This window comes from Lotus japonicus, chromosome 3, assembly GCF_012489685.1.
Source record: "Lotus japonicus ecotype B-129 chromosome 3, LjGifu_v1.2".
NCBI lineage: Eukaryota > Viridiplantae > Streptophyta > Magnoliopsida > Fabales > Fabaceae > Lotus > Lotus japonicus.
This window is the reverse complement of record NC_080043.1, coordinates 8,991,440-9,007,202: the sequence shown is the minus strand read 5'-3', so window position 1 is coordinate 9,007,202 and position 15,763 is coordinate 8,991,440. Positions and strand designations below refer to the sequence as shown.

General features: G+C 37.1%; 1 protein-coding gene across 1 annotated transcript; it reads right to left on the bottom strand.

Annotated features, from left to right (window-relative positions):
* Positions 1-493: 493 nt before the first annotated feature.
* Positions 494-13,905, bottom strand: LOC130743549 (G-type lectin S-receptor-like serine/threonine-protein kinase At4g27290). The gene is made up of 14 exons (XM_057595796.1): positions 13,173-13,905; positions 12,775-12,906; positions 12,537-12,694; positions 12,229-12,439; positions 11,776-12,016; positions 11,523-11,673; positions 11,157-11,440; positions 2,699-4,011; positions 2,203-2,319; positions 1,966-2,117; positions 1,669-1,879; positions 1,337-1,574; positions 1,082-1,232; positions 494-990 (listed from the first exon to the last, which is right to left on the bottom strand). Exons 1-14 carry the CDS (start codon positions 13,678-13,680, stop codon positions 676-678), a joined length of 4,182 nt encoding a protein of 1,393 aa, XP_057451779.1. The 5' UTR covers positions 13,681-13,905; the 3' UTR covers positions 494-675.
* Between the last annotated feature and the right edge of the window lie 1,858 nt (positions 13,906-15,763).

Sequence of the window (15,763 nt, the reverse complement as noted above, 5' to 3'; positions counted from 1 at the left end):
CACGATCTCTTTACTTGCTCCGGAAGCTTCTTATATCGTGGGGGAGGGGTGTACCTCAACCGTTTTCCTGCATCGTGGGTGGCCATCGTGGGTGAAGGCACACGCTCTTAACCGTTTCTGTTGCAGCGTTACAACATGGGTACACGCACGTGCCAATTGCCCGCTTTTCTAGTAACTGCTTTCCATACCACATTCGTCGAATTCTGCCATCAACTTAACTTGTACTTTCCTAGCTTTTCCTAAACCAATTCTCGACTAGCTTGTGTCGACAAGTCTTGAGCCAAACTTTGGGTCAACCGCCCCTTAAGTGAAAGCTCCCATATCAGTGTTTTCAATACACATAAGTGTTTTCAACTTTTGATAGCTCCTAAATTCTAAGTTCTTTTATAATGGAAAAGTTGTCTGACATGTACCCATATGACTAGTATCACTATGCATTCAATGCAAAATTCTAGATGATAATCTCCCTGTTATCCTTCTTTGAAGTGAGATATAATAAAGTGCATACTTTATTCATGATGTCAATTTTATTTTATTCAAGTAAGATAATGAAGTAAGATTGGTTTATTGGTTTACACAGTTCAAAGCCACATATATATAGGCCAATGCCATGCTGAATAGATTTTGCTACTCATGATATAAATGCAGCAAGATTAATGATTTCAGTGATTTTTCCTAACGAGCATCTAAAAGTGTAATGCTCATTTCATTGACAGAAGGCATGGTCTCATTCTTATATGAAGAAGAATATCCCTGATGATGTGCACATTCTCCACCAACAAAGAGAACTGGTTGTTTGGGTTGAGGCAGGCCAATTTCACTACCCAACATCATCATAACAGAAGACATGTTTGGTCTTTCTTGTGGATGCTGCTGCAGACACAAAAAACTAATATGGATGCAACGCAGCACTTCAGAGAGGTTGCAAGAGTCTACACCGTATTCACCAATCAATTCTAAGGGCCTCCCATCTATCCACAAATCCCATGCCTAAAATAAAACACATCAAACTATGTGTCATTTACAGTACAGTCACATAAATATGAATGATTAGAAATAACAGTTGATAATTTTCACTTACATATGCAATAAGGTTTTTATTTTCTTCTTGCTTCCCATTCCCTATATTTTTCTTTCCTGATACAATCTCTAGCAGCAAAATGCCAAAGCTAAAGACATCAGATTTCACTGAGAAGTTCCCATCAATTGCATATTCCGGTGCCATGTATCCACTACACAACAAATATTAATACAAGAAATTAACACTTTTTGTAACAGAGTTTAGAGACTATATATATCATCAAAATTAAGGAATGTCAAGGATATATCTCCATACTAAGTTCCAGCCACGCGATGAGTGTTCGCTGCACTCTGATCTAGTTCCAAAATTCTGGCTAGGCCAAAGTCTGAGATCTTTGGGTTCATCTCACTATCAAGTAAAACGTTACTTGCTTTGAGATCTCTATGAATGATTCTGAGTGTGGAGTCTTGATGAAGATAGAGAAGGCCCCTTGCTACCCCACAAATTATGTGAAAACGCTTAGGCCAATCCAACAGCATTCTCTTTGTTTGATCTAGTCAATTGTTCTTGCAAGTTAATATTCAATTCAAACAAAATTGACTTAAGAGGAGCTAGTTTAAATATTTTTTTAAATCTAGATTCCATACCAAATATAAAGCAATCCAAGCTTTTGTTTGGCAAGTATTCATATATTAGCAACTTCTCTTCATCCTGAATGGAAAATCCTTGAAGTCTTACGAGATTGCGGTGTTGAAGTTTGGCTATCAATTTGATTTCGTTTTTGAATTCCTTGACCCCTTGTCCAGAGCCTCTAGAAAGTCTCTTGACTGCAATTTCTTGTCCATTTTCCAACCTTCCCTGCCATTTATATAGCAATTGCAGATATGCTAAATCACACAAGAGATTCATTTGTTTTTCACGCTAGTGATTATAACATATATTACCTTGTATACGGGTCCAAAACCACCTTCTCCGAGCTTGTTGCTGATTGAGAAGTTGTCAGTGGCTCTAGCTATACTTGACATGTCAAAAAATGGAAGCTCCATATCCTCATCTTCCTGTTCTTCTTTGAAAAGGTCCCTTACCGCAAGTTTCTCTGATTTTTTTAAACATGTTAGTGATTATAACATAATCCAAAAGAAGATACTAATTATTAAATCAAGATGAAAAAGTAGTCTTACTTTTCAGGTTGGCCCTTCTCCTGCATCTGATAAAGAAAGCCAAAAGCAGGCCACATATTACTGCCATGGTGCTTCCAACTGCAATTCCTACCTTGACCTTGCGTCCATTGTCTGTATCTTCAATGTTTAATTTTCACATAAAACAAAACATTTAGCTAAACTTGAAGGAGATAAAGTAATGGGAGACCATGTGATATGGTTCATAAAAAATTGTCTTCACATTCCATCTTTCCAAAGAAAGAGGGAATCAAACATTTTAAACAAAAAAAAGCCAAATGTTTATTCAAGAACTACCACCAACAAACATGTTGATAAGAGGTCTCGAGTTCGAGTCAGGTGAATGCAGTTTTGTGTTTAATACTTAGTAAGAAGAGTTATGCTGCCCATAATATAATGATCATACTCGACTCGAACAAGATTGCCTCAATAGAAGATATGTGTGATTAAAAACAAAAACAGGAAAAACTAGCAAAGAACAAGTAAACAAATAGCATACCCAATTCAGAAGCAGGCACTCGAACATACAGATCCTGCCCTGCATCTGGTTGAAGCCTCAAGTCATTAAGATCACCAAACCACATGGCACACCCACTTCCTTCTCCTCTAATATCCGAGTTTGTATACGCCGTGCAAGAACAATTCGTCAGGCATTTGGCTCTGCATTCAGAAAGGGTCATGTTCTGATCCAACCAACTAAATTCAGTATCAGGCAATTTCATGTGAACATATTTGGAAAACCCATCATTCTTGCAGCTCAGTGGTCTATCACGCACACACCCTTCAGCATACTCCATTCCCTTCCATCTCAAAAGAGATTTAGGCTTAAACCCTCTTAAACATTCACAAGGAGAAGGTAATTTGTTAGGATCACAATTCCCATTAGGACCACAAGCACCATACTTGTCACAAAAATCCCTTGGTAGTGAACCATACACCTTCCATCTATGCTCCTCCTCCACCCACACCGAACTCTCGCGAGCATAGATGGTTTGATTCAGCATCATCCTTGCTGTTTTGATAGAGCTATTCAAGAGCCTAAACATGAAGTACACCTCTTCCTCATTGGAGAAGTAAATGTACTCGAAAACCGGGTGCGGTCTTGATGTTGGTTTGCCGCTGTACTGAACTCCATTCCACGGACCGCTGTTGAAGCTTTTTCTTGAACCAATCCACATCATTGGTTCAGGGTAATTGGTCACATGCATGCCCCATGAGAAGTTCCCAGGTGAAGGGTCGTTTTCGTTCTTCCACGCCACCAGGCGTCGATCAAAACCGGTTCTTAAGTCCTTCCCAAGTTTCATTCCTGGTAACAGTGTGTCACAAGGGTAGTCAAAGCTCTGCCATAGAATTTGAGCTTCATTCTCTGGATTCTCATCATCATTATCATCATGTTGCTCTCTCAGGACAAGATTTCCAGAATCTAAGAGTTGCAGAATTGGATTCTTCTTAGCCTTTCTTATAGGTGTTGCAGACCATAGGACACTCTTGTTCTGATCAAAAACAAGAATGTTTTGGGTGGTGTTGCTTATCTGCAAGACAACAGAAGAGTGGTTTGTGGGTTTTTCTCTGTTTGCAACCCAAACAACGGTTTTGTCTGGGATGAACCAAATGCCCAAATAACGGTTCTTAGAGTTACCAGGGGTGAAGAAACCCAGCTCAAAGTTTCCATTCTTGGAGACCAAGGTCTGGTTTTCAGTCAGAGATTGCAACTCATGAATGGTGTCAGTTGTTGCAGCCAAGATTATGGAGGTTTGAAAGACAAGGTAAACACTAAGTGGAAAGAAACCAGAGATTCTCTTTCCTTTCATGTTTCACAGTATATGCAAACCTCTTAGCAAGGAAGCTACACTTATAAGCATGTGTGACTCAATTCAATTGAACAAATTCTTGTCAGAGAAAGAAGGTTAGTTTTTCATTTACTCATTCTTTTTTGTTTATCTTAATAATTTTTCTGGCTGAGGTTGACTTCGTTAAATGCCAAAAAGTTTCTACTCAAGTAAACTTAGCAAGTCTGGGAGAGATTGAAGATTGTGGTTGATAAAGTGTGCACCCCAGAGATATCTTGCATTCTTGTACGCGTTCACAAGGCTGTAAATGTAACAAATATATCCCATAATAATAGATATCATCATAACTAATAATCCTAATTCTCTTAAGTGTGTGAAGTACCTCTCCATTTGTGGATTAGCTTTTAGTCGGGATGACGCACCCTCTCTTGACCTCCCCACTCCAGTAGCCGGAAACACATGATTTCAAACTCGACGGTCTAGTGTTGAGTCGCACTGGATATTCCTCAGGTCACCTCATCTTTGAAGTGTCGCCTCAAGTATCCACGAACACATGATGCATGGCAAATACAATATATACATATTAACAAACATCTCCCCCTTACACCCTCTTCTAACTAGACCACACAAAGTCTACTTTCTCATATCCTTAGGTTATACCAACTTTGGATAATCTTCTCGAGCGACATCTCTTCAAAGTCCTCACACAAGCTTCTCTTTAGCTATAACCTCAGAATTCCTGCTAACTCAGTGACTGATATTAGTAAACCATTATAATTTGCATAACTCGTTCATGCAATTTATCTAAGTCATTATTTTCAATTATTCCCTAAAATCGACCTGAAACTAAAAAATTCGGCCCAAAACACTAAAATCGACACGAACCCTAAAAATCGTCAAGAAACCCTAAAATAGACCTGAACCCCTAAAAATGGTTTGAAACCGTAAAATCAGCCAGAACCCCTAAAATTGACCTCAAATCCAAAAAATCAGCAAGAACTCCTAAAACCAACTCGGAACCTAAAAATTGACCCGAAACCTCAAAAATCGGCCCAAAATCCTTAAATCGATCAGAAACCCTGAAAATCATAAGGAAACCCTAAAATTGACCTAAAACTCAAAAGTTCGGCCCAACACCCTAAAATCGGCAAGAAACCCAAACATTCGACCCAAAACTCTACAAATCTGCAAGAAACCCTAAAATCAACCTAAAACTCAAAAATTCGGCCCAAAACCTTAAAAACCGACAAGAATTTCTAAAATCAATCCAAAACCCTAAAATTAACATTCAAAATTTGTCAAATCCGAAGGAATCAATATAAAAGGAATTTTTTGTGTTTTGGTATGTTTTTCAAATTTTGGGCCGATTTTAGGGGTTCATGCCAATTTTATACTTTTCGACCTGATTCTAGGGTTTTGGACCAATTTTTGTGTTTTGGTATGTTTTTCAGATTTTAGAAGATTTTAGAATGTAGGGCTGATTTTTGGCCGATTATACAACTTATTGTCGATTTAGGGTTCGGGCCGGTTTTTAGGGTTTGTGCAGTTGCAAAGGTTTTTGGGGCTAATTTTTGTGTTTCTGGTCGATTTTAGGAAGTTTTTTTTGTCGATTTTAATTTTTTTGGATGATTTTAAGGTTTCAGCCTCTTTTAGCGTTTTCATGTCGGGTTTAGTGTTTAAGGTCGTTTTTAGGTTTTTTATTTATTTTATTATTTTGGTCTGATTTTAGGGTTTTGGGCTACTTTGTAGAGTTTTAGGTCGATTTTAGATTTTTTTTTACCGATTTTAAGATTTTGGACCATTTTAGAGTTTAGGGTCAATTTTGTAGGTTACATGTTGATTTTGGTGTTTCATAACGAATTTAAGCTTTGTTGTCAATTTTTGGGTTTACGATCAATTTTATGGTTTAGGGTCGATTATATTGTCGAACCCAATCCAATTTTATATCTAACTTTTGATTTAAATCTACTTTTAAAATTAGTTCTTGAACCAAATCTAGTTGTAAACTAGTTTTGAAAAGTATCCGGTTTAAAACCAGTTTTTAACTATATCCAAATTTTAAAACTGGTTTTTAACCGTATCCATATTTTAAAAACTGATTTGGATAATAAACCAAACCATATAAGTGGTTTTAAAGTGGATATGGTTTAGTTTTGTACCGTGAACACCCCTACATGTGTGGAGCCACACTTCCCACACAATAATGATATGTTCACACCTTATTTTTTATCTAATTCATTTCCTAACACTTTTATTTCTATCTCTCTATTCTTATTATCAATCACATCTCACATTTTTTCTCTCTTACGTTTTCTTTTCTTTCTATCTCTCTCTTCCTTCCACCTCTTTTCACCTCTCTTAGAGGTGTGAAAGTAACATTATTCCTTCCCACAAGCTTGCCTCACAAGCCCCAAAAATATCTCGAGGCGAAATACCCTGAAATTGACTCGCTTACAATCCATTTTTTTTTAAATAATTTTTCTTACATTAATTGTAATCGTTTTGTGTCTTTCAGATTTTCGAAACAAGGTCTCAAACCTGCTCGTTTATCGCCTGAAAGTTCCCTGCAAAATATTGAAAAGAATGATAATATAAATCATTTTCAAATAATTAGTAAAGGGTGACATAGTCTTCAATCTTTTTTTGGCTACACACTTCAATCTTAATCAATAGCCAACATCACAGGTCATGACTGCTTGTGGCAACATCGCTTTGAAAATTAACAATTTTGGAAAACCATATCATGGCCCCGTTTGGATAAACAGCTTAATTAAGCACTTATGGTCATAAGCGCTTATGACATAAGCGCTTATTCATAAGCTATTTTTAAAAATTTATTGAAATAAATTAAAAATAAACTGTGTATAAGCATAAGCTGTTTTTCATAAGCTATCCTGAGTAGCTTATGAAAATAAGCTGAAAATAGTTTATGGCAGACCATAAGCTGTTTGCATAAGCTGTCCCAAACACTGGCATAAGAGCTTATGCTGTCAGATAAGCTCAAATAAGCTCTTCCAAACTGGGCCCATATACATATCCTTGTCCAACTGACTAGAGCATTACCGAGAGTCCTTCTAGACAGTTTTCCAAGGATTAGATCATTGTGTTATTAGCTTATTGCAATTTTTTTTTCAGTCTAGAAATTTTCTTAACAAATATCTTTAATTTGAATATGGACTCTCAACTTTATAGGGTCTAGACAAACACCTTCTTTTTTTGAAATTCGACAAACACCTTGTTTGTGGCTTATTGTTGTTCAACATCATCGTAAGACCATTTACAATGGTTTATTTAGTTTACCCCCTCTCAATACCACTTTTTCTCTTCCCAACACTCCACATCATCTTCTCTCTCCAATTCAACACTCTCTCAACAATTACTCACTCCAATGGTTTTCTCTCAACACCCCACCCCACCACTCACCCTACCCACCACTTTTTTATTTCATATTTTTATTTAATTTTATATTTTTGTTTTTATTATTGACATAAAATTACAATTATTGTTTTAAATTAAATTAAACAATAAACACTTAACAATTTAATATATTTTTTTTTAAATATAAACAATAATTTATTTTATTTCCTTAACTTAAAAATGGAAGACAACAAACTAAGCACACAATAATTTATTTTATTTTCTTAACTTAAAATGCAAGACAACAAACTAAGCACACAACACACAAATAACGTAATTAGTACGATACAAATCATCTTCAATCACGAAATATTTGCAAACTTTGTCCATATGTGCTTCACTAGATCTGCTTGCAGTTCGTGATGAACATTCAAATCACGCAACTCGAATCTAGCACGCACATGATTTGCAAAAAGCGGGTAACACCTCGGTTGAGTATGGTTGCGGTGTACTATATCCACCTTCCCCAGATTGCTCAAAATCGGTCCAACGTTGAGCATATGAATCTCGTTCATCCTCAACAATCATATTATGTAATATGATGCATGGCCTCATAATGATACTCAAATCAGCTATGTCCCACAAACGAGCTGGTTCACGGATGATTTTAAAACGAGCTTGATGCACTCCAAATGCACGTTCGATGTCCTTCCGACATCCCTCCTGAACTTGTGCAAACAACTTATCGGGTTCACTTTGAGAAAGTCTAATCGATTTGACGAAAGTTGGATAAGAAGGGTAGATACCATCAGCTAGATAGTATGCCATATTATAGGGACGTTGATTCACAAAGAAATTCACAGTTGGAGCCTTTCCCTGTTCCACGTCATCAAACACTGGTGACCGATCTAGAACGTTTATGTCGTTCAACGTTCCCGGACATCCAAAAAAGGCATGTCAGATCCATAGATCATGAGATGCAACTGCTTCAAGAATAACCATTGTGGTTCCCTTTTGGCATGCAATTCCATCACGCAGAGGATCGAATGAGCAATGCTCATTACAATACTCAACAATATCTCTCCAAAATGTTTCTCCTTTCTGGTTTTTCCCCACAACACTGCTTGTTCCACAGTTAATCCACCCACTAATTAGCACCAAATTTTGTGCAGTGTTCCATGCTGGTGACTGGGTTCTCTTACTCTTAGGAGTTGTATCCTCTTGATTTGGAGTGAATTGATTATCAGCTATCATGCCACCAAGAGTCATTTGTGTTGAAAATTCGGGAAATTCAGGTGCATCAACACTTGGAAAATTTTCATTCACCATTGGCATATAACCACTAGACGGGGGTGTTTGAGATGGATATCTCATAGATCTATAAGAGGGATGAAAGGATGACTGGTTGGAATTTGGAGGACGTGGGTAGGAAAATTGATTTGGATCTTGATATTTGTTAGGATTTTGAGGACGTGGGTAGGAAAATTGATTTGGATCTTGATAATTGTTGGGATTTTGATGATGTTGGTTGGGAAAATGATTTGGATCTTGATAATTGTTGGGATTTTGGTAGTTATATGGGTAGTTAAAAGAATTCTGGGTGTTGTAATGGTGATTGTTGGGATCCATTTCAAAACAAAGGCTAATAGAAAGATAATAAGATGGTGAGAAAGATAATAAGATGGAGAAAAACTTGGTTTTTTTTGTGTGTCCAAATCAAACAAACCAAGTCTCTATTTATAGAGAAAAAAAAAATCATGAATTTTGGTTTAAATTTTTTTTCCAGAAAATATTTTTTTTTGATGAAATAATTGAGTTTAAAAGATAAGGGTAAAAGAAATCTGACGACCCAATCACGCGCAGACACGTGGCAGCCCCATTTAATCCGTCAGCTTCTCTCTCCTGCAGCAAGCGCGTCACGCGTCTTGTCTGCGCGTGAAGGCCACGCGCCTGTCGGTGGCCATTAGGAACGTGCCACGTGGCGTCTGACAGCTCTTTCAACTTTGTTGAGCTTCCTTAACATTTCTCCCCTCCCTCTCTCCTCCACATCACCCTCAACATTCTTCAACAACCACTAAAATATCTCAACAATCCTCAACACAATTTTTCAACAACCATTACTCATGGTCTAATAATATTTCACAATAGAAAATATATAAATAATCCTAATAACATTGACACTTATTTATATAAAATTCATTTAATGTTCTTTTGTTTTTTTTCCATAAATATATATATACACACTTCAGATTCAGAAGTTCCACATTTATGTTTCCTCTGAAAAAGTCATTTCAATTTGACCTTTGTGCATCTTTGCGGAAATGCTACGACGCAGCCAATATTGACTAGAGCTGTAATATGTATTGTCGGTTTTCTTTTTTGGGCATTTATGATATATATATGGCTCAAGCTGGAGAGAAATTCTTGCATAGACACACACCCAACACATCATTCTTAAGCAAGCACAACCAATTAAATCACTACAACACATTAAAATAAATAAATAGAAAAGACAACCGGTAAAAACACACACTCTCTCGTCGGAATAACCACTCGACTCTCATCTTTCAAATAACAAATATCTTTCCCTTCCCCAAAATTTATTTGCTTCATTTCTATGTGAAACTGAAAATCGAATACCAATCAAATGAAACTCAAAAAATTACAGCCCCCACTTTCTCTTTCTCCTCCAGCGATTGCTTGCAAACGAGGCCAAGGGCATGTTGCGGTAGAACAATTGCTCCGCACAAACCACAACGAGATGGGCAATGAGGGAACACTCCCAGAACAACCACCATATGCCATAATTTGAACCTTAACTATTCAACTAATCTATTTAGCAAAAACTATTTGCTCAAGCATGCTAATAATCTATTATTGTAAAACTCGATTTATGTTTCTTCTTCAACATTTCTCAAGGACCTGTTTCTATATTCTAGATCTGAAAGAAGAAAATAATGTAGGGTGGGAAAGAGTAGAGCGCACCGGTTGTCCCGAGGAGGAGAAGAGAGAGTGTATTTTGACGGGTCGTCTTTTTAATGTGTTGGAGTGATTTAATTGGTTGTGCTTAAGAATGATGTATTGGGTTTGTGTCCATGCAAGAATTTCTCGAAGCTGGAACCGTTTGCTTCACGAGAGCCAAAAGTCCCCGAGAGTATCTGTATGCTAAAAATAACTATTTTGGAAAACCAGATCATGTATCTCCTCTTATGTTATGTTTTATTTTATTCTTCTTGATAAGCTTTGTGTAGATATCGAGGGCATGGTTGCTATAGATTCTTTTGGGGCGTCGATGCTTCCCTATGAGGGCCTCCATTAGGTAAAGTGGAGCAAACTTTAGTGGCATACGTATGATGAAGGTCTTGATTTCTGATACTTTAAGCCTTCAACACGGCCTTAGTTGGTAAGAATTGATGGAAAATTTATTTATATCGATATTGATGTCCTTGCAACAATTTGGTCGGAAAAAATAGAAGTTTATACTCAGTCGATTTGATGAAGACCATATTCAATCTTGCATGTCGATCGAATTCCCAAGTCCCAACTTCCTTTATGGCCAATTTACAAATGTTTTTCGATATTTGGTCAGATCTTTTCTCATTGAACTTCAACTTCAACCAAATAAATCTAAATTTTGATACCAACACTAATAATTAATTAACCAGAAAAGATGACTAAAAGTAACCTCAAAATTGGAGTAACCTGTATAAATATCACTATAGAGTTCAGACACACTAGGTCATGCCAAAACATGTGCAGCAAAAATTATGCTACATAAGGCTTGTAAGTTGTAACCATGATGTTTCTTACCTAGGTTCAACATCTGTAATGCTCAATTTATTTTTACTATCGGAGGAACTTAGGCCATCATAAGGTTCTCCTACGAAAACACTAGGAAATTTGGGTTGAGGCAAGTCAATTTCACTACCCAACATCAGAACCACAGATGACATGCTTGGCCTGTCCTGAGGATGCTGTTGTGCACAGAGTAAGCCAATATGGATGCAGCGCTGCACTTCAGACAATGACCAAGAGTTCTTCAGGCATTCATCAACCAGTTCTAAGGGCCTTCCTTGTTCCCATAAGCTCCATGCCTATTACACATATCAAACATCTTTATTGACTTAATCTGAAATTTGGCATATTAAAGAAAGAAACTAATTTCATCACACTTACATGTCCATATAAGTAAACATCGTCATTTGGCTGATAGAGCCTTCTATTTTTTTCCCCAGCTACTATCTCAAGCACCAAAATCCCGAAGCTAAAGACATCAGATTTCACTGAAAATTGTCCGTTAACAGCATATTCCGGGGCCATGTATCCACTGTAGAGGTAAACAACACCAACTCAACACATTGATTAGCAAATTAGCACAAACAGTCTATTCTCCTTTGATAAAGGAATGTTAAAGGAGAAATTTTCTTACAAAGTTCCCATAATTCTATTTGTATTTCCTCTACTCTGATCTCCTCCAACAAAACTTTTAGCCAAACCAAAGTCTGAGATCTTTGGTACCATCTCATTGTCGAGCAAAACATTACTTGCTTTTAGATCTCTGTGTATAATCCTTAGCCTAGAATCTTGATGAAGGTATAGTAGGCCCCTAGCGATACCACATATGATGTTAAAGCGTTTAGGCCAATCCAAGAGTTTCCCTCGAATTTTATCTGTGGTCACAAACATAGTGATTATGTCATCACAAATAGAATATTGTCCTAAAAGGATTATCAGCATGCTTGGATTCACATATGATTCTGCTCTCACAAAAGCTACTAGGAGAATCAATTTTCTTTCTGAAACCGTATATCCAAACATGCACTATAACTATGATAACTAAAGAGCCTACATTGGTAGGTTAGTTTAATGGATAAATCCTGACCAAAAATAAAATAATCAAGGCTTCTGTTAGGCATGTATTCATATATCAGCAACTTCTCTTCCCCTTGGATGCAGCATCCAATAAGTTTTACAAGATTACGGTGCCGAAGCTTGGCTATTAGTATTACTTCATTTTTGAATTCGTTCAGCCCCTGCCCTGAACTCCTTGATAGCCTCTTCACTGCAATTTGTCGCCCATCATGTAATGTACCCTGAATAACAACAGCATAGAGGAAGTAAAATGTCTTAATTTCACAAGAACACCATGTTGTAACTTCAAAAATCCTAAAATAGAAATTAGAAGTTTACCTTGTATACAGGTCCAAATCCACCTTCTCCAAGCTTGTTATTGACAGAAAAGTTATCAGTGGCCATAGCTATTCTTGATAGGTCAAATAATGGAAGCTCCAGATCCCCTTTTGCTTCTTCATCAATATGACCAACCATCTCACTTGTCCTTATGTTGCCTAATACCATTCATTAAAAAGATGATGTTATTAAAAATTCATTAAGAAATAGGGGGCATTAGCATGAGCAATCTATTTACCTCTTAACCTTGACCTTCTCCTGTGCAAGTAACAGCAACAAAAGATTATCCCAGAAATTATAGCAATAGTACTCCCGATTATTACTCCCACTATGATTCGCTCATTATGCCCATGAGTTTCCTCTTCAGGGTCTGATTTTCACACAACAGAGCAATAAGGCGTTAGAGAAATAATATAAATCCATTCATGCGACTCTTACTCGACAGAGCTTAAGCAGGTATCAGAGCTTCTACGCCTAAGTGGTTTAGAGTTCAATCCTTGCCGCCCCAATTTGTCTAATTAAAAGTTGAATTTAAGCACATAGTAAATCACCAATAACAAACTTGGCAAGAAGAAATAATCAGGGAATATTTCAATTGAAGAAAATAAAATGAAACAAATTGTTTATTAGTCATACCTTGCACTGAAGCTTGCATCCGAATATACAGATCCTTCCCTTCTTTGACCCCCCTAACATCAAATAGATCACCATTCCATAATTTGCAACCACTTCCAAAACTAAAAGCCACACAAGAACAGTTACTCAAGCATCTCTCTCTGCAATCCTCCTCTGTCAAACTTTGGTTTAACAAATAAAATGTGCCACTAGGCTCTTGGTACACACTATATTTGGTGAACACATGATCTGTTGAACAATTCAATGCTTTATCACGTACACAACCTTGTGTATAGTCCGCGGGATCCCATCCACTTATTGATTTGAGTTTGAATCCATCTAAACAAACACAAGCTGTTCCTTTTGTAACATCACAGTTCGAATTGGCTCCGCAGACTCTATTATTGCTACAGTAGTTATCATCTGATATACCAGAAATGTTTTGATCCTTTGCCACTACTGCAAAGAGAAATTGAAAACTGATTATTGTAAGAGTAAACATGGAAAGTTGGAACAAGTTTTGATCCATCTCGTGGTGTCAGTTTTCGACTCTCTGGGGACCAAGCTATGAAACATGGAAAGTTGGACAAGTTTCTCCAACACTTGTAATAGGTGTACGTGGTACTCCTAATAGTTGTTCTGCATTGGTGGTGGTAAACAAAGGGTTACAGTAGGGTGGGGTGTATGTTCTTGTTGGTGGTATTCTAGTGTTGAAAATAGATACCATTACAAACAAATATCTACTGAATAGCGTAGAAAAAAATATAGTGGCTGAATGTTTGCATCTCATATAAATGTACTTATATGATGATAAGACTGTTAGAATTATCAAAGAGTCACCACTATTTGTTTAATCCCTAGCTAATCACTTCAATAATAATTGATATAAGTCGATCCACTTATATCAATTATACTCCCCTAAACAGTAATTCAGCAAATTACTTAACATACTATTTGTTAATGTGTTGTTCATGAGCTCTAATTAAGGTACTGAAATATTTGTCTTGGCAGTTTTTTTCGTTCTCTTCATCGTTACATTGCATTCCTCTTAATTTTAATGTTCTCTGATTGATCCAGATGCATAGCTTGTGTGCATTTTGGGTCTTTTTACTTTGAGTCAGCACTATTGGTGCTTGTTTTAATATATTCAGTTTTTAACTGTTTAAAAATAAAACATAACATGAAATATTATATTTATCATCATTATTATTATTATTTTATATTTCTGCTCATGAGGTTGGACACATCCAAGTAGTTGTTGACTGGACTTGTAAGATAGCGAAGTGTTATGGTCCAGGTCAACGCTAATTATTGAGTTCACAGACAATTTTCCATTGTGGCTTTATTATTATTTTCTTTTCTTCTTTAGATAGCAGAGTGTCATAAATTTCAGACAATCGTGTGGACTAGGGTTCTAACCTGGGTACCGTTCAAAATCAATGCAAATTTTTAAAATTTCTTATGACCACAATCATGTGTGGTTATTGTTAAAGGCAGTGGAATGTGATAGTGGGTAACTGTGATAGTGATGGTTGACTATTTCAAAGAAAAAGATTATGCCAGGTAACCATAAAAAATTCAGAAAAATGTCTGTATCATGTGATTGCCTCTAACATGTACCACTTTTAAAGTGATATAATTTTACACTACTTATTTTATTGATTATTGCAGGTTAACACATTTTTTTAAAGAAAAAAAATATCATTAAAATTTTGTTATATGTGAAATTTTTCTTAAAAAATGTGTTAACCTGTTATAGCAGGTTAAAGCAAGTGTTGCAAAATTGCGACCGACTCTAAACATGGTGCACATTAGGGGTCACTGTATATTGTTGGCTTCAAATAATTTTGAGTTTAGGATAGTTGTGTGAGTGGGTAGGTGAGAAATTGTTCTTGGTTTGAACACTCAAGGAAGGGGTAACCCCTAGAGTAGTAGAGAGATTGCACAAAAGATAGCTGAATAACTTGGATATTGATGAAAAATGAGTCAAAGTTCACTATAATTGTTAACCGTCCTCTATTTATAGGGTGGGAGGTGGGCTTCCCGCGTAACTGCCCTTGATGGGCCTATTGGGCATCGTTAGCCGAGGCCCAACTTACTGACCAGGCACCCGCCCCTTGGTGTCCCTCTGGGCGTAGTCCCTTTAGGGGCTCGCCTAGTCCACGAGTCAACAAGACACCAAGCTCGAAGCATGAGAGCAACGTGTGTCTCTAAGAACGTCGCGATTACAAAGTATTGTCAAACACGCACAGAAAATTTAAGTCCCCAACATGGCGTGCTGAAACAGACACTTGCACCTATCCTATTGTTGAGCACAAGCGAGCGCCCTAAAGCTCAGTCAACAAGTCCACGAGTCCCGCTCGCCGTTGGTGGTCATGCGAACTCTCCTCGCCGTATAAATTGGCGGTCAAGAAAGAAATCGAAAAGTCATCGTATCTTTGAAATATTTAACCCCTTTTTCGAAACGTCACATCATATCACATTAAAGGCCAAAAACTCAGCGATCTCTAGTGTTTACTTTGTAATCGTGGCGTTCTTAAAGACACACTTTGCTTTCATGCCTCGAGCTCTGTGTCTTGTGGACTCGTGGACTGCTACGCCAAGGGGCGGGT

Bases quoted from the DNA above. Each gene is read 5' to 3' on its own strand.
- LOC130743549 (XM_057595796.1), bottom strand. From the start codon at position 13,680: ATGGATCAAAACTTGTTCCAACTTTCCATGTTTACTCTTACAATAATC. The intron at 12,907-13,172 runs GTATGACTAATA...TGTGAAAATCAG, and splicing joins GATGCAAGCTTCAGTGCAAG to ACCCTGAAGAGGAAACTCAT. The intron at 2,118-2,202 runs GTAAGACTACTT...TAAAAAAATCAG, and splicing joins GAGAAGGGCCAACCTGAAAA to AGAAACTTGCGGTAAGGGAC.